Source organism: Archocentrus centrarchus, chromosome 1, assembly GCF_007364275.1.
Source record: "Archocentrus centrarchus isolate MPI-CPG fArcCen1 chromosome 1, fArcCen1, whole genome shotgun sequence".
NCBI classification, from domain to species: Eukaryota; Metazoa; Chordata; class Actinopteri; order Cichliformes; family Cichlidae; genus Archocentrus; species Archocentrus centrarchus.
Window position 1 is genome coordinate 28,376,960 of NC_044346.1, and position 22,645 is coordinate 28,399,604.

Below are 22,645 nucleotides of genomic sequence, written 5' to 3' on the forward strand. Positions count from 1 at the left end.
GCATATTTTTGAGGTCTAATTTAACATTTGTTGGCTGTCAGTCACATAAGAACAGATATGTTAGCTAGTTAAATGTTTATGGGATAAATAAAAGAAGAGACCGGTTTAAAGTTTAAACATATACGATCTATGGCTGGTTTCAAACAATACAAATATGCTTAATTGAGGTTAATTAACTACCGGGCACTGTGGGCGTGGACAAGACAGTTGGTGTGAGAGAAGACCCTACAGAGGTTTCGTCCAAAAAATTACACAGGTAATATTAACATTTGATTGTGTCACTGTCATTAAATTTGAGTTGATGTGAATAATAATTGTTGGTTTATGAGATGTCAACTGTGGGCCGAACTAACAAACTAATTCCTACCTCAAACCGTAAGTGAACTGCGTTAAGCTATCAGTTAGCCGATAGCCAATAACCACATTGTTGATTAGAGCATTCTGCGGTAAGATTAGCGGTAGACCGGTGACCAGTTTTCTCCGTGAATGTTAAAAAGGAATTCAGTAATGATACGCTGATGTTTTGCACTTTGAATCAATGATACAAACCTGGTATTATACAGAAAACGACCGCACCAAGCTTCTTGAAGTTTTCGATCTCCTGCAACCGCTAATCTTTGGTCTCTGCTATCATGCCTGTACAGGCTAAATTCATGACCTTGTTCTTTAAAAGTCTGAGAGTTGGAGAATGTTCAAATCATGATTTGACCTCCTTTTTTCAACTCCCTCATATTTCAGCTACAGACACCATTTAAACTTTTAACCGATACCAATACAATGAACTATTCAGCTTGTATTTGCAGTGGCGGTTTCTGATATGGGCGACATGGGAAGCCGCACAGGGCGGCTTTTCATCTAGGACGGCATGACCGCCCCCTCCCCCCAACGCATTGCGATCGCCGCAGCAGCGCCTACCGCACTACTCCACTTGTGGGGTAATGGGCGCCCTCTGCCTGCTGTGTGGTGCATGTAGCTTTCTGCCATGGTCTGACAGACAGGTTGTAACAGAAGGAAAGGGGCAGGCGGGGGATTCTCTCGTCTCGGTTGCTGAGCCTAGAATTACGGAACCCGGCAAGGGACAGGGACGGGGGGGGACGAGAGAGAGAGCGAAAGAAAGGAAGGAAACAAGAGATCTCGCAAAACTTTTCAATAATAGTACATACGCTTTCGCGTTAATCTTGATACAGCAGTGTCCGTGAGGATGAAAGGTTTGGGGAGAGATTGCCAGCAAAAGTCGCCTTTATTTATAATTCAGTTTTGTTACTGTTGTCCGTAACCACGCCAAAACTGTACAGGCTTGAACAGAGGTGGGCTGGGGCTGAAATTCAGCCCGGGAGCTTGGTTTGGAGAGGCCTTTTATCTGATTGTACAACGGACAAAAAAACAAACAAACTCTGACCTTTTCGGGAAACCTCCCGAAGGCCACCGCGCCAAAACTGTACAGACATGAATGAATGAACCCGGCTGACTGTCTCGCTGTCACTGCTTCACTCAATCGCCCCCTTCTCCTCTCAACCGGGGCCGGGTCGAGTGAAGCAGTGATGGCGTGAGAGCGAGGCAGTCAGCCGGGTTCATTCATTCATGTCTGTACAGTTTTGGTATGGTTAAGACCAACAGTAACAAAACTGAATTATAAATAAAGGCGACTTTTGCTGGCAATCTCTCGCCAAACCTTTCATCCTCACTGATACTGCCATATCAAAATTAACGCGGAAGCGTATGTCCTAATATTGAAAAGTTTTGCGAGATCTCTTGTTTCCTTCCTTTCTTTCGCTCTCTCTCTCGTCTCCCCCCCTGTCCCTATATATATATATATATATATATATATATATATATATATATATATATATATATATATATATATATATATATATATATTTTATAATAAAAACCTACCAAATCTGGTGAAAAGCAGCCAAAATTTTAACAACTCATCCAAAGCTGTGTATATTTAAATATATATCACACCTTGTTGCTATTGACACGAGTTTCAATGGAGGGTTTGTTGTGTTGGGCTGGCAACTGTCAGTCAGATCTGACAACCCTGGGGATGGGCGGTGGTGATAACCTATTCCGCTTCGATGCGAATTACGGAAGATGGTCAAATTACGAATTACGGAAAAGGTCAAAGCCATCAGGTGCGCAGTTTAGGAAAAAGAGAAAAGAAAAGGAGGTGAAACAAGCAAAAGATAAAGGTAAGCAGAAGCTGTGTAATATTTCAGTTTCTTCCATGTTTTTTCAAATAAAAATTTTAAAGAAATTCTGAGTGTGCCTGTGATGGTGGGGGGACCTTCTGTTTAAAAACTGTCTGTCAGACCAAGGCAGAAAGCTACATGTACCACACACCAGTCGCTCATTCCCCCCCAAGTGGAGTAGTGCGGTAGGTGCTGCTGCGGCGATCATTATGGGGGGGGGCGTGCCGGCGGGGATGCTCGCCCAGGGCGCCAAACAGGCTAGGACTGCCACTGTGTATTTGTCTTTTCAATATCTTTTATGGTTTTTCTTATGCTCCAGTTTAAATTTCATACTTTTTTTCCCGAGATTCATAGTTTATAATGGCTGTGTAATGGAACGTGGATGCACCAGCTGACAGTAGGAGAATTCAAATAATTCATCTGAAACATTTCTCTTTCAACTGCAGCTGTGTCCACAGTGTTCATTCTACAGCCATCATTTTACCCTCAAAACTTAGAGCCGTTCCTCTTCTTTCAAAGATGTGTATTTCAACCCTGTCAGATGTAAACTTTTTGATCTCTGTGGATCCAAGTTGAGGGAGTACCTTCCAATTGATGTATACATATTGTATTTTTAGGGAAGAGATTTTCTCAACACCAGGACTGGGGCCCTTTTAATAATCACATCCATGACCACATTTTTGACATCAGAAAGAGTTAAAAAAAAAACTAAAAAAAAAACACTGTTGCGTAGAACAAGTCCTCACGATCCTCACTGTTTAAAAAGTATTTTGATAGACGCTACGGTCTTGGATTTAGAAGCAGTTTTTCGGCAGGTGCACAGAGGCAAATTTAACAGGGATGTCAGTGGACAGTTTGAGCTATTGTTGGCAGAGTTGGGACCACATGTGAGGAGGCAGAGAATAATTTCAGAGAGCCAACAGACCTGGAGCAGCGTGTAGCTGTGTATTCAGTACACCGGTGCGCATTTTGACCTGTGAGCTCACGTGTTGCTAAATGCAGCGCTCTGATTAGTCAGATGTGTTTATTCCCTTGTGAAAGTCAGAAAAATTGAACTTGATCTGAAAAAAATAAATGCCCCCAAATTCGTCCTGTGAAATGACGCGGTTGGTGTGAACGGCTGCATTACGAACAGGAGAGTATGAAAAATATTTTTAATGCACAAAATATTTTCACGGAATTTACGCATCAGGTGTTTAAAGGCCTTTAGTCAACTTATTTATAATGTACATTTTAGAGACATTCAACTAGATTCCAACTCTCTGCACAGTTTTTCTCCTTCATTTTTAGGGGAATGATTCAGTGTATTTCAGCAGTTTCAACAGGTTTCCCAAAAATTTCAGCAGTTACAACAATTCAGCTCAAATCATTCAGCATTCACACTGCATGCATTCTCTGGTTATAATCTCAAATTGTGTGATTTCTGTATATTTTTTCCACAGCATTTATGGCTCACTTGTATTCACCTCAAACTGTAAAATATCAGAGCTCTATAACAATAAAATATGTGCTTTGAAAATGCTCTTTTATGGGTTAGACGTCTGTTTTTCTAAAGAACATGCTTTGGGTTTTGGTTTTCTTAGTACTGTGCCAGTCTGTTTACCAAGATGGCAGATGCCGAGTCAGTCAAAAAGATGCTGCGATCTGTCCTTCAGTCCAGAAAAGGTGGCGTGTCTATTAACAACCTTCAGTCAGAGTACTGGTCTCTGTGTGGAGAGTTCATCCCACTGAAAAAGCGGGGCTTCTCAAAGCTGGAGGACTACCTCAGAAGTATTCCTTCTGTTGTGAATCTAGAATATCACATGGGTCAGGTGAGTATAGTGTGTGTGTGTGTGTGTTTGTTTTCCTCCTACCCTACTGCTTTAGTTTGGTAAGAATTATAGAACTGAGCGGCTCTGAACTCTTGAGAAAATTCACTTAAATCCTAAGCATTCGTCTAATGTTTGCATGGCAGTTTACATGTCTAAAAGTGTACTAATGGATCTTTTCCATAGTTGCAATGCGTAGCTGCAGTGTGTGAGGAGACGATTCACATTGCCAAACTGGTTGCCAAGCAAAAGAACTTGAAGAAATGTGGTCGCTCCCAGGTTGTCAACTCCAAGATGAGATTCAAGCTTTCCAGCCCATACATGCTCAATGGTAGGAGGTGTTTTATAGTTAGAACAACTGTCTCTGAAATCATCCCTATTATTCAAAGGCCTTTAAATCACAGGACAAGAGACTATATATCTGAATGACACAGGACTGCCACGAAAACTACCTGGTTAGCAGTGACTGAACATTCAAAATAAGAGCAAGTGGAGCCATCTGTACATGAAATGCATTCTCATCTCAGAGGAAAAAATAAGACAATCACATAATAATTGGGCAGATTTCCATATACCTAACTGAAGTCTGTGTGTGGGAATCACTGGTCATTATTTATCTAGCTTGTTTTTCTTTCATTGCTTTTATAGCGAAGCCAAGGACCTCTCTCCGCCAACCCTCAGCTCGTAGTGCATCTAATTCACTGGAAAACCGTTCTTGGCCCCGTGGTGGCCATAGTGGTTTCAGTGCCTCTGGGGACTACAGGTAAACAATATCCACTTCATTTATTTGTCAATAAATGATGAGCAATAGTTGCACTAACAACATGGTTGCTCTGTATTTAAAAATTCTCAGGCAGTCATGATGGCATTTTGTAACTGTAATTTAGGCTTTGCAGAATTTCTTTGTCACATTTAAATTCTCAAATAACTTTTCTGTTCTTCCCAAATGCTAGAATGTTGGACCAAAATTTAAGCTCTATCACACCAGTTGAACACAGACAACCAGCTCCTCAATCGGCTCTAAAACCAGTGAATGGTAGACCAAACAGGTGAATATACACTTGTGGGCAAATGAAGATTAGATTTGTCTTAAAACCCTTGTTTTTCTGCAGTTTAACTGCAGTTTCCTGCAGTTTTATATTTTAAGACTCTTACATGAATTAAAGCTTTGCATGATTGCAAGAACTGGAGTAATCTAAAACATGGCTTAAGTTATTTTAGCATATTAGAAGTTATCTTTTTAATTTCAGACTCCTGCCCACTGTTGTTGAAGCATTTCACATTTGAGTCGTGTTTTTCCTCTGTTAAAGCCAGAGGGGGGAAAAAGGACTCAAATGTGAAATGCACTAAAATAAAAGACAAAAATGGATCTGAAAAATTGAATGGGCCACTAGACCAACTGTTTAAGTTATTATTGAATGATACGTTGAACTTTAATATCTCCGTGTTGCTAACAGGAGGGAGATGAACCTGGCAAACTGCGAGAACTCCAGAGGTATTTAGGTTTTTTTGTTTTGTTTTTATTCTCTGATTAATTTCAACTTTCTGAGTTGACTCCAAGTTTAATCAAGGTTAAACAAATGAATTAAAAAAAAAATCCATCTATGCATATGAAGACTAACTTGCCAACCAGCAAGAGTGCTCTACATTTGAGGTTGACTTGTATCAAAACTTATTTACTTATTTTTCTACTTTTTCAAACATATTTTCTTTAGAGGTGATGCTAGAACAAGTATCCATGCCCAGCCAATCCCAGGTACGCTCTATGGCTTACTATGAATTTTGTCAATATTACATTATAAAGTGATCTTCAGATGGTCAGGGCAATCTGAACACATCTGGGTAAATAAATGCATTCAGAATCTGCATTTATACTACTTCATTTACACTGCTCAGTCACTGAAGTCACATCAAGTGCTTTTGTTAAAGAAATAACTTATTTGAAAACTGATGCATGGTAATGAGTTAGAGCATACTAGAAAGTTTTAACCCATAGGTAGCAATGCAGCACAAGTGATCAGTCAAATCTCTTCATGCAGGTTAGCGTGTATGACGTGGAGCTAGTGCCAGAGCCGAATAACTCAGCTCCTGCAGAAGTATTGCAGTGGACTGTGGATATCAAAGCTACCAGAAGTCTACTGTTCTATGTTCGGTCAGAACCTCCATCCTCAGGTGCTCAGAGACATGGAAAAGTGGCCACAAGTGTGTATGGTGAGTTGGTAAATTTTAATGGATTGTTTTATGTGAGTTTGTAACTAAACTCAGAACCCAGTGAGACAGGAGGACACTCAGATTAAGGGACTCTATACTGGGATTATATAGATTTAATAGTTCAGAAAGAGAGTTCTGCATCTCTAACCCATTATTTGTTACTAGGAAAAACTTATCGTTTAAAATGGCAAAAAAACAGAGGTTAGTAAGGAGAAAATACGGGCAGTTATGAGGAGTGGAAAGGTAGTTGGTCAAGTTACAAATTGGACTTTCTAACTAGTGTTCAGCACAATCTGGAGAGTGATAAGATAAGAGATCCCTTTTATTAGTCCCATGGTGGGGAAATTCAGTGCAGCACCAGCAAAGCTATTGTACAGACCACAAACGACAACTAAAATACAATAAAATAAAATAGAAATTAGAAGTAGAAAGTGATGATTAAAAATATGTATAAACAATATGTATCAGAATAAATAGTATATGCATAATGGAGGACAGAATATATTTAGATTATGTTACAAAATGGATTATTATACCTGCTTATTGCACTAAATAAATACCTAACCTATTTAAAATGTATATTGCTAGTAACAGTAGTGGTGAACATAGTGAAAGACTTCTGTTTTCTGGGAGCGGTGCTGGTTAAAAGTCTGACTGCTGCAGGGTGAGAGTCATTTGACAATATGGAGTACAGCCTTGCTATCATCCTCCTCCGTTACCACCTCCACAGTGTCCAGGGAGCAGCCCATGCCATCATCCCTGCCTTCTTGATGAGCCTGTTGACTCTCTTCCGTCAGCAGCTGTTGTACTGCTCTCCCAACAGACTACCATGTATAAAAGTGACAGAGGAAGTTTCAAAAGCAGATCAGTACCAACCACTGATTTTCAGACCTGTAGCAAAGAATAAAGTTGAGCCATACTCTGAAGCTATTGGAAGAGTTGTCGAAGCTAGATAGGAGAAGTGACAATCAGGAAGCAGCAGTATGGCTTCATGCCAAGAAAGACCGCTACGGATGCAATGTTTGCTTTGAGAGTGGTCATGGGTGAAGTATAGAGAAGGTCAGAGTTGCACTGTTTGTGGATCTAGGGAAAGCAATATGATAGGTTGTCAAGAGAGGAAACTGGTGGTACTGCATGAGGAAGTCAGGAGTGGCAGAGAAGTATGTGAAGGTAGTGCAGCGCATGCGTGATTACAGAGAGAGAGTGGTGAAGTGTGCAGTAGGAGTGACAGATTGGTTCAAGGTTGGGGGTGGGATTACATCAGCTCGAAGCCCCTTCTTGTTTGCAATGATGATGGGCAAGCTAAACGGATAAGGTCCAGGCAGGAGTCTTTATGGATTATGATGGTTGCAGACTATATTGTGATCTGTAGTGAGTAGGGAATAGGTGGAGAGAGTCTGGAGGTATGCACTGAGAAGAAGAACAATGAAAGTCAGTAGAAGCAAGACAGAATATGTGTGTGTGTGTGTGTGTGTGTGTGTGTGTGTGAGAGGGAGACAGGTGGAATAGCAAAGATGCAAGTAACAGTCGGTGAAGGTAGATAATTTACATTTCTGGGGGCAGTCATCCAAAGCAACAAACAGTGCACAAGAGAGGTGAAGAAGAGAGTGCAGGCAGGGTGGAGTGGGCGAAGATGAGTGTCAGGGATGATTTGTGACAGAAGGATGGCAGCGAGAGTGAAAGGGAAGATGTACAAGATGGTAGTGAGACCTGCTCTGATGTATGGTTTGGAGATGGTGGCTGTAACAAAAAGGCAGGAGGTGGCAGAGCTGAAGATGCTAAGATTTTCATTGTGAGTGATCATAATGGACAAGATTTAAAAAGGAATACATCAGAGGGACAGCTCAGGTTGAGCAGTTTGGAGACAGAGAGGCAAGGGTGAAATGGCTTAGACATGTGCAAAGGAGGGATAGTGGGTATATTGGACAGAGGATGTTAGATATGGAGCTGTGAGAGGGGAGGAAAAAAGGAAGACCACAGAAAAGATTTATGGATGTAGTGAAGGATATGTGCTCGCGTCTTGTGCTCATTGCCCGGCACCGTGCAGCCCAGTTGGCATTTGCCATAGAATACCAGAATTGGCACCCTGTGCTTTTCACAGGTGAGAGCAGGTTCGCCCTGATCACATGTGACAGACATGAAAGGGTCTGGAAAAGCCATGGAGAACATTATGCTGCCTGTAACATCATTCAACATGACCAGTTTGCTGGCAGGTCAGTGATGGTCTGGGGAGGCAAATCCATGGAGGGAAGCACAGACCTCAACAGGCTAGGCAACAGCTGCCTGACGGCCATTAGGTACCGGAATGAAATCATTGGCCCCGTCAGACCCTACGCTGGTGCAGTGGATCCTGGGTTCCTCCTGGTGCACAACAATGCCCGGCCTCATGTGGCGAGAGTATGCAAGCATTTCCTGAAGGATGAAGGAATTGATACCATTGATTGCCCCCTTTAAGTCCAACAGGACACCTCTGGGATGTTATGTTTCGGTCCATCCATGTGTTTTCAAAGTGTTACTTTAATTTTTTTTTTGAGCAGTGTGTGACTGTGTTTAATTGTATGCAATACAGCTTTATTTCAATGTTCTGTTTTTTTGTCTCTCTCATCTTCCTCCAAAGGTGGAGCAACCTTCTACCAATCAAGCTGAACAGCTGGTCTACCCTCCCCTGCCTCTCAAAACATCTCCTGTCCTTGTAAAGAGCACCACCAGCAGTCCACGACCATCACCCAACAATTCAAACACTATCAGAACACCCTTTTCTTCATGTTGGTCAACATCTGAAAACCCTTCTACACCTCCCCTCCCTTCTCCAATTCCTGAGCCTACAGTTTCACCCAGAAGCTTTTTGGCTAAGCCCACATTCATTTTTCCTCCAGAAGCTTCTGCTGCCACTTCAGGCATTGGGTTTCCCTTGGTCCCATTACGAAGCCCTGCCCACAACCCAGTTCTCGCACCTCGATTTCAGCCACATGGAAATGGAGCTGCTGGTCATGGAAATTTTGCAGTTGTTGCCAACGATGGATGTAAGAGTAGTCACAGCTTGCCCACAGTTAATCTTTTCAGCAACCAAAACACTCGGCCTTTAGCTTCTGTCAAGACTCGCGTTGCATTAACTGACACATCTGCAGTAGTTTCATCCGGTCATGACATTTTACCTCTTTTGAAAGCCCACCTCTTCATTTATATTCCAGGTCCTCCCTCAAAATTGTGCACTGTCGTCTCAGCTGAGGTGCGTCAGAGAATAAAGGAGCTTCTTCCAAGTACAGTCAGGGGTCTGTGGGCCATGCTTTGCCCAGACTTTTTATGGACACATACAAGGTGCCATTCCTGAGCATGTTCTGGACAACCTGTCTCTTTTGCTGGACATATGCAATGTGGAGTACCCTTTGCCCCATGACAAAGAAAGAGAGGTAAGAGACTGTATATGGTGCAGTTTGTAATGGAGTCAACATAATGTAAAAGCTGAGTAAACAGCAGTAGGTGTCTATTTGGAGGATTGTATTTTTTTCTTTCCTTACCTTTCCTAACGGGGGTAACACAAACTGTAAGCTTCCTGTCTGACAGTTAAGTTTGAATCATTATTGGTGCGGGGAGGGGGAAATGGGGAATTGTTTGCAGCTAAAATTATAACAATGATTGCCTAGTGTTAGCTTCAATTTTTAGGTAGTACAGAGACACATGATTCATAGATGTGCACTTATGTCCTTGTTTTTGATCTTTTTTTTCCTGTGGTCAGGCCATCCTCTATAAGTCGAGCAGAGCAGACATGAAACCCACAGACAGCCAAGAAAACCAGCAGTGCATAAGCCATCCTTCCTTCGTGTGAAGGTCTGAGTTCTGTGGTTCCTCCCTCTTTGGTTCTTCCTTTAGAGCAATATCCATCAGTGCTGGTTACTAAGTCAAGACCACTAATGCTGTTACTATAAGGTGAGACAGACTTTTTTGTACTTTTTAAGCCATCACTAAATCTAAAAACTATTAAAAATAATTAAAATTCTGCATAACAGAAGTGGTTCACTTTCCAATGTGAAAACTTTTAAAGATAATTTTGTGCAAATCTCTCACTGTTTAGGTATGTAGGTGAGAATTACTCGAACGCCCAGGAAGCCATGGAGGATGCCATGCATTCCTTCTACATCCAAAGCTCCACGCAGCACCCTGTGTCTAATCCTGTAGTTGGCCAGCTTGTAGCAGTCAGAGGGGAGGATGGAGATGAGCTGGCTAGAGGACAGTATTAGAGGTTATAGGCCCCAACAAGGTGAAGGTAAATTGCATGATGATGATTATTAAATTAATTTTTTAAAGCATAGGTCTGTAGCAGGGTTTTAATGAGTCCTTAAAGGCTTAAACTTTTTATCATGAAAAAGATGAATTATGCACCCACTCCATTTTTACTTACATCATCCTGAGAATTTTTTTCTTTTAGATTGACTATATTGATAAGCCCAAGGTTTTTAATTTGGCTAACCCATCGGGCTTTTCTGTGTGTGCGAGTATTGAATTGTAATAGTAGGATGATGTGACTAATTTACAGTTGTAAGGGTATAGTCCAAAAATCTTGAGCCACCCTTTATTTCTTTATATTTGCTGAAAAAGTGGGAAATGGGTGCAGCGATGTATTGAGACATACATGGAAATGCAATATAAACTTGGCACAAATAAGGAAGTTTGGGTGTGATTACGTCTCTGTAATAACGCTCCTTGTGAACAAATCTTGTACTATTGGGAAAACCTGTTTACTTCCCCTTAAATGGTGCCACATTTATAAGGAAAGTGCATTTGTGGGTTGAACACCAGAGTCAAGGATGTGGGTTGTGCCCATGAAACATTTGCCAAATTTTCTCTGCCAATTCCAAACAGTGTATTCTGCTGTTGACTCTTGTTTTAAGCTTCTAGTACTCCAGGTGCTGACAGTTAGGCTTGCCTTCATCATCCAGCTCACCCATTACCCTAAGCATTCATGGATCAATGCATTCTTCCATTATGTACCTAAACTAAACCAACTTTCATTTACTGTTGCTTTTGAACTAATCTCATTACACTTACTCAAAGAATATATTTTCACTTTAGAAAATGTATACTTTTTATGTGGTTTGATTGCAAGTTTGGTCTTGTCTTCTAAATAAATTTGTACACTGCTCAAAAAAATAAAGGGAACACTTAAATAACACAATATAACTCCAAGTAAATCAAATTTCTGTGATATCAAACTGTCCACTTAGGAAGCAACACTGATTGACAATCAATTTTACATGCTGTTTTGCAAATGGAATAAACAGGTGGAAATTATTGGCAATTAGCAAGACACACTCAGTAAAGGAGTGGTTCTGCAGGTGGGAACCACAGACCACTTCTCAGTACCTATGCTTTCTGGCTGATGTTTTGGTCACTTTTGAATGTTGGTGGTGCTTTCACACTCGTGGTAGCATGAGACGGACTCTACAACCCACACAAGTGGCTCAGGTAGTGCAGCTCATTCAGGATGGCACATCAATGTGAGCTGTGGAAAGACGGTTTGCTGTGTCTGTCAGCATAGTGTCCAGAGGCTGGAGGCGCTACCGGGAGACAGGCCAGTACACCAGGAGACGTGGAGGAGGCCGTAGGAGGGCAACAACCCAGCAGCAGGACCGCTACCTCTGCCTTTGTGCAAGGAGGAACTGGAGGAGCACTGCCAGAGCCCTGCAAAAAGACCTCCAGCAGGCCACAAATGTGCATGTGTCTGCACAACCGGTTAGAAACCGACTCCATGAGGATGGTATGAGGGCCCGACGTCCACAGGTGGGGGTTGTGCTCACAGCCTAACACCGTGCGGGATTCTTGGCATTTGCCAGAGAACACCAGGATTGGCAGATTCACCACTGGCGCCCTGTGCTCTTCACAGATGAAAGCAGGTTCACACTGAGCACATGTGACAGACGTGACAGAGTCTGGAGACGCCGTGGAGAGCGATCTGCTGCCTGCAACATCCTTCAGCATGACCAGTTTGGGTGGCATTTCTTTAGGGGGCCACATGGCCCTCCATGTGCTCGCCAGAGGTAGCATGACTGCCATTAGGTACTGAGATGAGATCCTCAGACCCCTTGTGAGACTATATGCTGGTGCGGATGGCCCTGGGTTCCTCCTAATGCAGGACAGTGGTAGACCTCATGTGGTTGGAGTGTGTCAGCAGTTCCTGCAAGATGAAGGCATTGAAGCTATGGACTGGCCCGCCCGTTTCCCAGACCTGAATCCAATTGAGCACATCTGGGACATCATGTCTCGCTCCATCCACCAACGTCACGTTGCACCACAGACTGTCCAGGAGTTGGCAGATGCTTTAGTCCAGGTCTGTGAGAAGATCCCTCAGGAGACCATCCGTCACCTCATCAGGAGCATGCCCAGGCGTTGTAGGGAGGTCATACACAATACTGAGCCTCATTTTGACTTGTTTTAAGGACATTACATCAAAGTTGGGTCAGCCTGTAGTGTGTTTTTCCACTTTAAATTTGTGTGTGACTCCAAATCCAGGCCTCCATTGGTTAATAAATTTGATTTCCATTGATGATTTTTGTGTGATTTTGTTGTCAGCACATTCAACTTTGTACAGAACAAAGTATTCAATGAGAATATTTCATTCATTCAGATCTAGGATGTGTTATTTGAGTGTTCCCTTTATTTTTTTGAGCAGTGTATTAAAAGGTCCCCAAATCTTTGTACACAGGTATATGCACAAAGATGCATATACCTGTGTACTCCCTGCTATAATTTTACAACCAAAGATGTTCTGTGTGTGTTTGTCAGGTTTACTACATGGACTATGGCTTCTCTGTAGAGACTAACATGACTAATCTGCTGGAGCTGGACAAGAACTTTCTTTCTCTGCCCTTTCAAGCCACCAATGTTCGGCTTGCAGGTATGTAGAATGTTGGGAAATTATGTTTTTAATGGTTGTACTTCAGCAAAAACAGTACAAACTCAATCTGTAGATAAAGGAGAAAATGTTTATGTGCCAGGAGTCACTGTTACCTCCAAGTCCTGTCCTTATCTCCTTTTTTTGTCTGTCAGGCCTAGAGGGATTCAGCTCCCATCCATTGATGCTGTCGCTTATGGATAATCTGGCAGTTGGAAAGATCCTGCTAATGGAAACATTAGAACCATGTCAAAGAATGAAGTGCCTACAGCAGTACTTTATGATACTTCACTGGATGATGATGTCAACATCAACTCCACCTGCCTGAAAGCTCTACAGGACAAGACCATGAACAACCCTCTGACTGTATGTTTACATGGGATTGAGTAGAGACTTTTTTAGCAAGAATTTTTTTTTTTTGGGTGGTCAGTTGGTAATAGTTTGAAAGAGTTAGATTTTGAATTATTTTGCCTTCCATTTTGAGAGGGACCTGGCTGCAGGCAAGTGGGTACCACCATACCTCAACTCTATTCCAGAACTCCACAGGAAGTTGGTCTGCTTCATGTGTTTATCACTGGGAATTTCCGGTGTCACTGGGGGATGCTCAAGATGGTAACCGGACCAGATGTTCATTACTGAGAACGAACAAAGGAGGTTAAAAGACCTGAAAATGTAAATTAATGAATCGTAAAAATAAAATAAAACCGGTGGATTTAGTTGTTCATGTGACAAAAGGTCACGTGACTTCCGGTATAGTACAACTTCCTGTGGCGTTCCAGAATAGAGTTGAGGTATGGTGGCACTCTCTTGCCTGCAGCCAGGTACTCTTGTCCATTTTCAGACTTTTATTATGTCAAAATTCAACACAACCATAAGTGGTGCTGTTGTACACTTATTTTATTCTGTCTTGTGCTACAGGAGTTGTGTGTGCAGTTTTTATTCAGCTGGGAGCAAAGTGGTTTACCAGCCCTCAGCTGGGCTTGCTGCTTGCTTTTTTTTTTTTTTTCCCCCCTAAGGAGCATGTGTGCTCCTCAAGTTGAAAAATACAGGAGTACACAAATAACTTTGGGAGTGCAGTAAAACTTGAACATGGTAGTGGTACTGTAATAGTTTTTTTTTGTTTTTTTTTTTCTTTGAGAATTGTTAGTTTGGGATTTATTGAAGCATAGTAAACATTTTTAGCTCATCAGATGGCCAGGATTTATTTATAGGAAATGCTAGTTAAAAGTATAACTGTCACACAGGTGTTTTGTCAATTTTCCCGGCTTTATCTAACATGAATCACTCTGTTGCCTGTAGGTAAATGCTACCTATCAGGATGTATCTGTCACAAGTGTGTGTCCAGATGGCATCTTGTACTGCCAGCTGCCTTCTCGTGGAACTACAAGACTGAGCACGTTATTGAAAGGAAACAGAGGCCCACTTCATTTCCCAGGTATGGCTTTGTAGTATATGAATTCATAGAAGAGTGGAAGAAGACAATTATTTCAAATATACTTGGTTGATGTTTTTAATCTTCCTTTTTTTTGAAGGATTTGTGTGTGCAAGATTGCATTTTTAGGTGTTTAATGGGAGGATATAGGGGGCTGAGAGCATATCAACTAAGATGAGCAGGAAAAAAAAAACATACATAAACACACATTGTCTTCAGGGACAATGAGGTAACAAGCATGATATATGTGTGTAGCTTTTGTACACTTGTTTTACCCCACAGTGGCTGTTTTAAATTACTTTTCACATGTATGCATGTTTTAAATACATCAATCCATCCATTCTCTTCCGCTTAGCCGGGGCTGGGTTGCGGGGGCAGCAGCCTAAGCACAGAAGCCCAGACCTCCCTCTCCCCAGCCACCTCGTCCTGGGGGGGGGCCTCACAGCGTTCCCAGGCCGGCCGAGAGATATCTCTCCAGCACGTCCTGGGCCTGCTCCAGGGCTTCCTCCCAGGAGGACATCCCAGGAACACCTCATCCAAGAGGCGCTCAGGAGGCATCCTAGTCAGATGCCCAAACCACCTCAACTGGCTCCTTTCAATGTGGACAAGTAGCGACTCTACTTTGAGCTTCCTCCAAAGAATGGCTGTGCTCCTCACACTATCTCTAAGGGAGAGGCCAGCCACCCTTTGGAGGAAGCTCATTTCTGCCACTTGTATTCGCAATCTCATTTTTTTTGCTCACTACCCAAAGCTCATGACCATAGGCGAGGGTAGGGACATAGATTAACCAGTAAATCTGCAGCTTTGCGTTCATGCTCAGCAGCATTTGCATCACCTTCAGATGCAGCCCCAATCCGTTTGTTAATCTACCACTCATGGAAAAAGACCCTGAGATACTTAAACTCCTCCACCTGGGGCAGCAACTCATCCTTGAGCTGAGGTGGGCACTCCACCCTTTACTGGCTGAGGACCATGGACAAGCCCCTGAACAACATAGCTCCTGAGATCACTGTGTACACACTAACCCCTCCACCGCAATAAGGTGGCAATGTAAATACAATGAACAATTAATGCAAAAAAATGTTCTCCCTATGGAGCTTTTATTCTAGGATGGCCATTAAGTGTGAATAGCCATTTTTAATTGTTCTAATTGTCAATGTGATTCCCCCCCCCCCCCCCCCCCCCCCCCCCCCCCCCCCCCCCCCCCCCCCCCCCCCCCCCCCACCAGATGACGTCTGATTTCTTGGTTTCCAGACCCTTCAGTGGCAAGTTCTGCCTAGCTCGCCACAAGGAAAATTGGCCAGAGTGGAGGTAGGAAAAGAATACTAGCAATGTATTTGCTTGAAGGCTTAAAAATATTTTTTAATATTTTGAGAATGTACAGTAGCACTCAATTACATTTTGTTGCTAGATCACCAACATGTACGGTAGCAGAGTGATGGAAGTTCTCTTCATTGACATTGGTGTCTCAGCAACACTAGAACTCACTGATCTTCGAGAGATCCCCCCTCTTCTTTTGAAAGAGTTCGCCATCATCCCACCACAGGTCAGTTGTTTGTGTAAGGGGCAAGGTGGTCAAGAAATCAGTGATCAGACAGGCTTCAGGAGAGTCATGTGAAAAAATAAATGAGGAATTGTGGACGCACTGCATTTTGGGTCTATAATTAGCATGCATTGATTTGGGAACTTGTCTAAAGTTGGTGGACTAAAACAGTGGTTATTTGTAATGCAGGTAAAGGTGTGTAATTGTGTCTTTCCCAGGCTATTAAGTGTCGCCTAGCTGACCTTCCTGTTCCAGAGGGAGACTGGAGCCCAGAGGCCATTCTGTGGGTGAAGGAGGCTGTTATGGGCTCTGAAGCCTGTAAAATGAAGGTAATGTATCAAAAGTTAGACCTGTTAAATGCTGCTGATTATAAAAGCTTCACTCTGAAGCACGGTATAGTGTAACTTTGATAGTATATAGCACGTCAATATCTGGGGTAAGCCCATAGGAGAACAGTTAATAGCCTTGTTGCATGCAGGAATAGCAGCCAGTTAGAAAGACCTGAGTGATTTTGACAAATCCATATTCCCAGGTGACTGGAATGAAGGCTCTCTAGGCTTATGTTTGTTGAGGTATACCATGAGCAGCAAGGCTGGTGGAAGAGCTATGGGGAGTACTGCTGGCATAAGGAGGCACAAACTGCTGCTGCCGATAGGAATGTGCTGGACCAAATGTATGTGGCAGCTCTTTCAGAGGTCTTGTAGGGTTTAACAGTGTGTTAGGCTTGTGGCCATAATATTTTGGTTCATTAATATACATGTTGCACAGTGGTGCCCTGGTTGACAGTGTTACCTCAGCAAGAAGGGCCTGGGTTTGAACCACCATCTGGCTAGGGCCTTTCTGTGTGAAGCTTGCATGCTCTCCTCATGTCTGCGTGGGTTCTCTCCAGGTACTCTGGCTTCCTCCCATAGTCCACAGACATGTAGTTAGTGGGGTTGGGTTAATTGGTGATTCTAAATTGCCCATAGGTGTGAATGTGAATGTGAGTGTGACTGGTCTCTCTGTTAGCCCTGTGACAGACTGGAGACCTGTCCAGGGTGTAACCCACTTCTCGCCCTATGGCAGGTGGAATAAGCTCCAGCTCTGGCTGTTTTGTTTTCTTAAACCATTCTTTCTTCTTCCCTTTTCTTTTTTTTTTTTTTTTTTTATATAAAAGATCTTGAAATTAGACCAGGAGAAAGGGGGCAAGCTGGTCCATATGTATCTTTTCATTGGCACTGACAGCGAGGAGTTGGACGAGAGCATCAACCATCAGTTGGCCCAGTCAGAGTTGTGGAAGAAAGTCACAATGCAGAACAACAATATAATCACCAGTTGCAGTGTGAACACAGGTAATGGTGCACATCAGAATAATTCTGGGTCTGAAACGGTTCCTTCCAACAGAGTCAGCTTTTGTGTTTGTTCTTTAGAGTTTTAGGTCAGTGCGGTATTTTATTATTTAAGCGCGTCATCTTTCATTTTTAATTTAACAGTGATGCCATTTAATTGTTAAAAGATCAACTTTTAGACTGTTTTGCACATAGATGTATTGTCCAAATTTCTTGGTCTCACTGTTGTAGTGGAGAGGTGGTCTCTCAAAAGCCCGATCAGAAACCCCACAGAACCCACTATGATGGATTTGTCGCAGTCATGCCTCAGAGCACAAGGAGATGCCACCACCAAAACTCAGATGAGGCTACTTCAGCTGCCACCTCCACTGAATCTCCCTCAGGTGCGTGAAGATGGGCTAACTTTCTCTGGGGGGGGGGTTACTACGAATGTGAGAAAAGTAGATGTACAGGTATGAAATCTTAATGGTCTGCTGTTGTTTTTTTTTGTTGTTTTTCATCTTTTAGTTGAATTGACTAGAAAATTCAGAAAACTATGGGTGTTGTTTTCCCTGGCAATTAGACTATCAGGTGTTGAAATGGACCCATTATGCTTTTCTTTGTTTTTTCTGTAGTACATATACTCTGATACAGTGGTGGATACTCACACTGAACATAGCCAAAATTTCAAACAGTGAGGTCAGCATTTGCAATGAGCTCAGGCTTTAGACTGCTCTGAATACTCACTTTTTTTTTTTTTCTCTTTTTTTTTTTTGGCTCTGTTCGATGTTGGTGTGAGTGGCCATCTGACACACAGCTCAGCCAGGGTTCTAGCCAGCCGTTGATCGCTATGTTGAGGTCATCTCACGCAGGGCTGAGAATTTCATCGATTTGCTGTTCTATCATTACATTTAGCAAGCGGGTGCACACTCCATGCGCGCCACCACATCTGATACCAGACTGATATTTTTATTTTTTTTTTTCCTCTGGCCAGATCACTGCACTATAGTATTATTTCACCGCAATTTGCAATCTACCACTGGGCACACGCAATCTTGTTACGATCCTGTTCGCGCTTGATTTGCAGGGCAAAATAGTGACCAGCATGAAAGCACGGGGGAAGTCGAGGCTTGTTTCAGAGGATACACTGAGGGTTACCAAGGCCTAGTTTAAGATAAATGAGGATTATTTTGAATGATGAAACATGCAGACATACTCTACTACAGTTCAAGAATAAAAATGAGCATAATAGGTCCTCTTTAAAGCAGTATGTGGTGTATGTATCTCACATTGGTTTACAGATTATGCTGAAATTAATTTTTAAATCAATTTTGAAAGGGGGGGGGGGGGTGTATTCCTGACCAAAAAACTGGAGTAGCACCAAGTCATTGTCATCCTTCTTTTCTTTCAGCCTGGTCAGAACATGGATGTGTTTGTACCAGTGGCGTGCAACCCTGGTTACTTTGTCCTGCAGCCTTGGCATGACCTGCATAAGCTGGTGGTGTTGATGGGGGAGATGATGCTTTATTACAACCAGGCAGGGAAGACGAGCCCAACCACTGACATCCAGAAAGGACAGGTCTATGCTGCCAAAATAGACAAAAAGTGGGTTTCATTGTGATGCATTTTGCTGTCTTTGAAGTGATATGGATATTGGGGGAAACATCATATGCATGTCTATACAAGTGCACAAATAAAGGGGGAGGGCTCATGATGTATCAGAATACCAGCTGACGTATGTCTCAACCTGTAGCTAGTAGTACATGCACTATACTGCCAAGAGTATTCACTCACTCAGTTCAATTCAATTTTATTTATATGGCGCCAAATCACAACAGTCACCTCAAGGTGCTTTGTATTGTGGGTAAAGACCCTACAGTCAAAGCGACCCCCTATGAGCAGGCATTTGGCAACAGTGGGAAGGAAAAGCTCCCTTTTAACAGGAAGAAACCTCCAGCAGAACCAGGCTCAGGGAGGGGCAGCCATCTGGCGTGACCAGTTGGGGCTGAGGGGGGAGAGACAGGACAAAAGACATGATGTGGAGGAGAGCCAGAGATTAATAACTGATTAAATGCAGAGTGAAGTATAAACAGAGTAAAAAGAGGTGAATGAAAAGCAACGGTGCATCATGGCAATCCCCCCCAGCAGCTTAGGCCTATAGCAGCATAACTAAGGGGTGGTTCAGGGTCACCTGATCCAGCCCTAACTATAAGCCTAACTAATAAGGTAAGTTTTAAGCCTAATCTTAAAAATAGAGAGGGTTTTTGTCTCCTGAATCCAAGCTGGGAGCTGGTTCACAGAAGAACGGCCTGAAAGTTGAAGGCCATACCTCCCATTCTACTTTGAAATACCCTAGGAACTGCAAGTAAGCCAGCAGTCTGAGTGAAGTGCTCTATTGGGGTGATATGGTACTATAAGGTCTTTGAGATAAGATGGGGCCTGATTATTCAAGACCTTGTGTGTGAGGAGAAGGATATTAAATTCTATTCTAGATTTAACAGGGAGCCAACGAGGAGAAGCTCATCCAGATCATTGAATTCTCAGGAGTTCCATGGCCAGAGGTGTGTAAAACCAAGCACACAGCATGCAGACTGAATTCCAGCGTGGTACTGTGATAGGATGCCACCTGTGCAACAAGTCCAGTCCAGTTGGGGATTATGGTGTGGGGTTGTATTTTGGGAATTGGACTCAGACTCTTAGTTCCAGTGAAAGGAACTCTTAATGCGTTATTGTAACAAGACATTTGGGAACAGTTTGGCCACTTCCTGTTCCAACGTGACTTCATGCCAGTGCACAAAGCAGGTCCATAAAGACAGGAATGGGCAAGTTTGGTGTGGAAGAACTTGACTGGCCTGCATAGAGACCTGACCTTCACCCGACAGAACATGAATTAGAGCAGAGACTGAGCCAGGCGTTCTCGTCCAGCATTAGTGTCTGACCTCACAAATGCACTTCTGGAAGTATGATTAAAAATTCCCATAAACACACTCCTAAACCTTGTGGAAAGCCTTCCCAGAAGAGCTGAACCTGTTACAGCTGCAGTGGGTGTACTGACATCATATTAAACACTATGGATTAAGAATGGGATGCCAAGTTGGTGTTGGTGTGTGTGTGTGTGTGTGTGTGTGTGTGTGTGTGTGTGTGTGTGTGTGTGTGACAGCAGAAGAGGGAATACTTTTGACTTCATAATATATGACTTCTTGGCTTGCTACCTGTTTCATCTACAGGAGCAGGACACCTGTCAATTGTGATTACCCCCCCCAAAAAAGGACAAAATCTTGGCACAAAAAGTTGACACAAAGCTACTAAAGGAGGTGTGCCAGACCCTCCGGACTTTACTTATTCTCTCCTTCCAGATTACGTTGTCTTGGTAACATGTTTTTAGACTCATTATGGGACCAGAATATGTCATAAATACAATATAAAAACTTCATGGCTGAATCAAAAGATCTTGCCAACAATGTATAATCTGCTCTTAAAAAAATTTTGCTTTATAAATTTACATTAGAAGGAAAATAACTGTTTTATTTTGTGATGCCGGGTTCCTGTTAATTATACAGCTGTTGTACCTTTATGAAATAAATGCATTATCTTGATTACAGGTTCAAAACCACAGTAAGGTTGTGTTCACCGTGGAGGGTCAGCTGTCAGTTTTGTGATGTTGGGCACAGTTTAAAATCAAGAAATTACTATTGTCATGTTGAATGGCTTAACTAATGCCTACTTCTGCCTAGTTGGCACCGTGTGAAGGTGAAGGGGATTCTGGCCAACAGCTTGGTTTCTGTCTACGAGTTGGACTACGGTAAACATGAGCTGGTCCACGGTGCACTCATCAGGCCCTTAATAGAGGAATTCAGACAGCTGCCCTTCCAAGCTGTCACTGCACAACTGGCAGGTGAGTTATTCTCTTTAAATACTCTTTGCCTGATGCAAATAGGTGTTCAACAAGCTAATCTCTTTAAATGCGACATAAAAATACAGAGTCCAAAAACCAATGGGTGACTGATGTAGTCGCCACATCCAAGTTTTATATAAAAACAAGTCTTATATAAAGTCAGTGTGTGCGGATACTAGTTGTTTCCTTTCCTGATCATCCTACAGGTGTCAAACAGCACCAATGGTCTGGGGATGCCTCCGTGTTGTTCAGAAACCACGTGGAGAATCGAGCACTGGTCGCAGTGGTGGACAACGTGCAGGATGTGTGCGTGGTCAAAGGTGAGCCGTGGGAGTGCAGGTTGACAGTTTACCTGGTGGACACCGCAGTGGACGACAAGGACCTTTGGATTCACACCATTATGACTGTGATTGATACTGAGCGGTCTTCAGCTGCCTAGAATGTGATCACACTATAAATAATCATTTTAATGTTTGGTGGGGTCACAGTACTGAAGATGTTCTTTTGTTACTTAATAGAATTTGAGGCCAATAATAAGCAGTTGAAACAAAACTTTTTGGAGGCCAGAAATTTAAAACCGTAACCTCTATAAGTGATTACTTTTTTTTTTTTTTTTAATGAAACAAACCTATTTGACTTTTGACTATTTCTTCTTTCTAGTTATAAGCCACATCTGTGTTCATTGTGTGTTTTTGTGTTTGAATATTTTATAACTTCCTCCATTGTTTACTGTTTGCTGTACTTAATGCATGTAGTAGAGTCAGTCTCTACACTTGGTGTACACATTCAACAACTTTGCTGTGTTAGGAACATCTTGTATATTATTTCTCGGGTTGTTTTGCTTTGCTAAAAGCTTCTTGTATACTTGTCCAGTGTTGTTGCAGCATTAAAAAAGGTGTTCTATTAAAACATGTAGCTTAACAGGGGTGTACTTTGACTTGATTACTGTCAAGCATAATTCTGCACACAGTAAAATAGCTTTTTAAACCAGTGGTTCTCAATATTCTCATCAGTTCTGAAATACATGGCAGAACAAATTGCTGGACCTGACAGTGTGTATTTTAAGCATAGTCATTCAAATTTGAGAGACATTTCCAATTTTTTTAGGGGAGATTTCACTGATAACTCACCCTGATGCAGCGGTTTAAACTGCCTGAAGGGGAGGGGCCGTGTGCAGCAGGGCAACCTTATTATTTATATCTTCTGACATCCCATTGTTCTTCCACAAACTAACAAGCTGAGTTTCACAGTTTCAGTCCAAATATTGTGGTTTATTAAACAGCTTTAAGAGTTTTGCTGCTTAATATTGAACATTACTGCAGTCATGACCTTATTTAACCACAAAGGCTTAAAAAAAAATTAAAA

The 22,645-nt window shown here is 42.4% G+C and overlaps 1 protein-coding gene across 1 annotated transcript; it reads left to right on the forward strand.

The window, feature by feature from the left end:
- The first annotated feature begins 6 nt into the window (after positions 1-6).
- tdrd7a (tudor domain containing 7 a) lies at positions 7-22,190 on the forward strand. The gene is given in 33 exon segments (XM_030734536.1): positions 7-256; positions 3,779-4,006; positions 4,190-4,334; positions 4,652-4,766; positions 4,957-5,052; positions 5,461-5,498; positions 5,719-5,759; positions 6,043-6,069; positions 6,071-6,214; positions 8,832-9,041; positions 9,143-9,146; positions 9,406-9,465; positions 9,468-9,536; positions 9,539-9,624; positions 9,951-10,027; positions 10,029-10,108; positions 10,111-10,141; positions 10,287-10,444; positions 10,447-10,478; positions 12,995-13,106; positions 13,259-13,354; positions 13,357-13,469; positions 14,403-14,507; positions 14,509-14,538; positions 15,764-15,833; positions 15,836-15,846; positions 15,947-16,081; positions 16,297-16,407; positions 17,235-17,409; positions 17,638-17,789; positions 18,797-18,990; positions 21,120-21,280; positions 21,487-22,190. Coding segments are annotated over 32 exon segments (3,315 nt in total). The 5' UTR covers positions 7-256; positions 3,779-3,802; the 3' UTR covers positions 21,720-22,190.
- Positions 22,191-22,645: the final 455 nt, after the last annotated feature.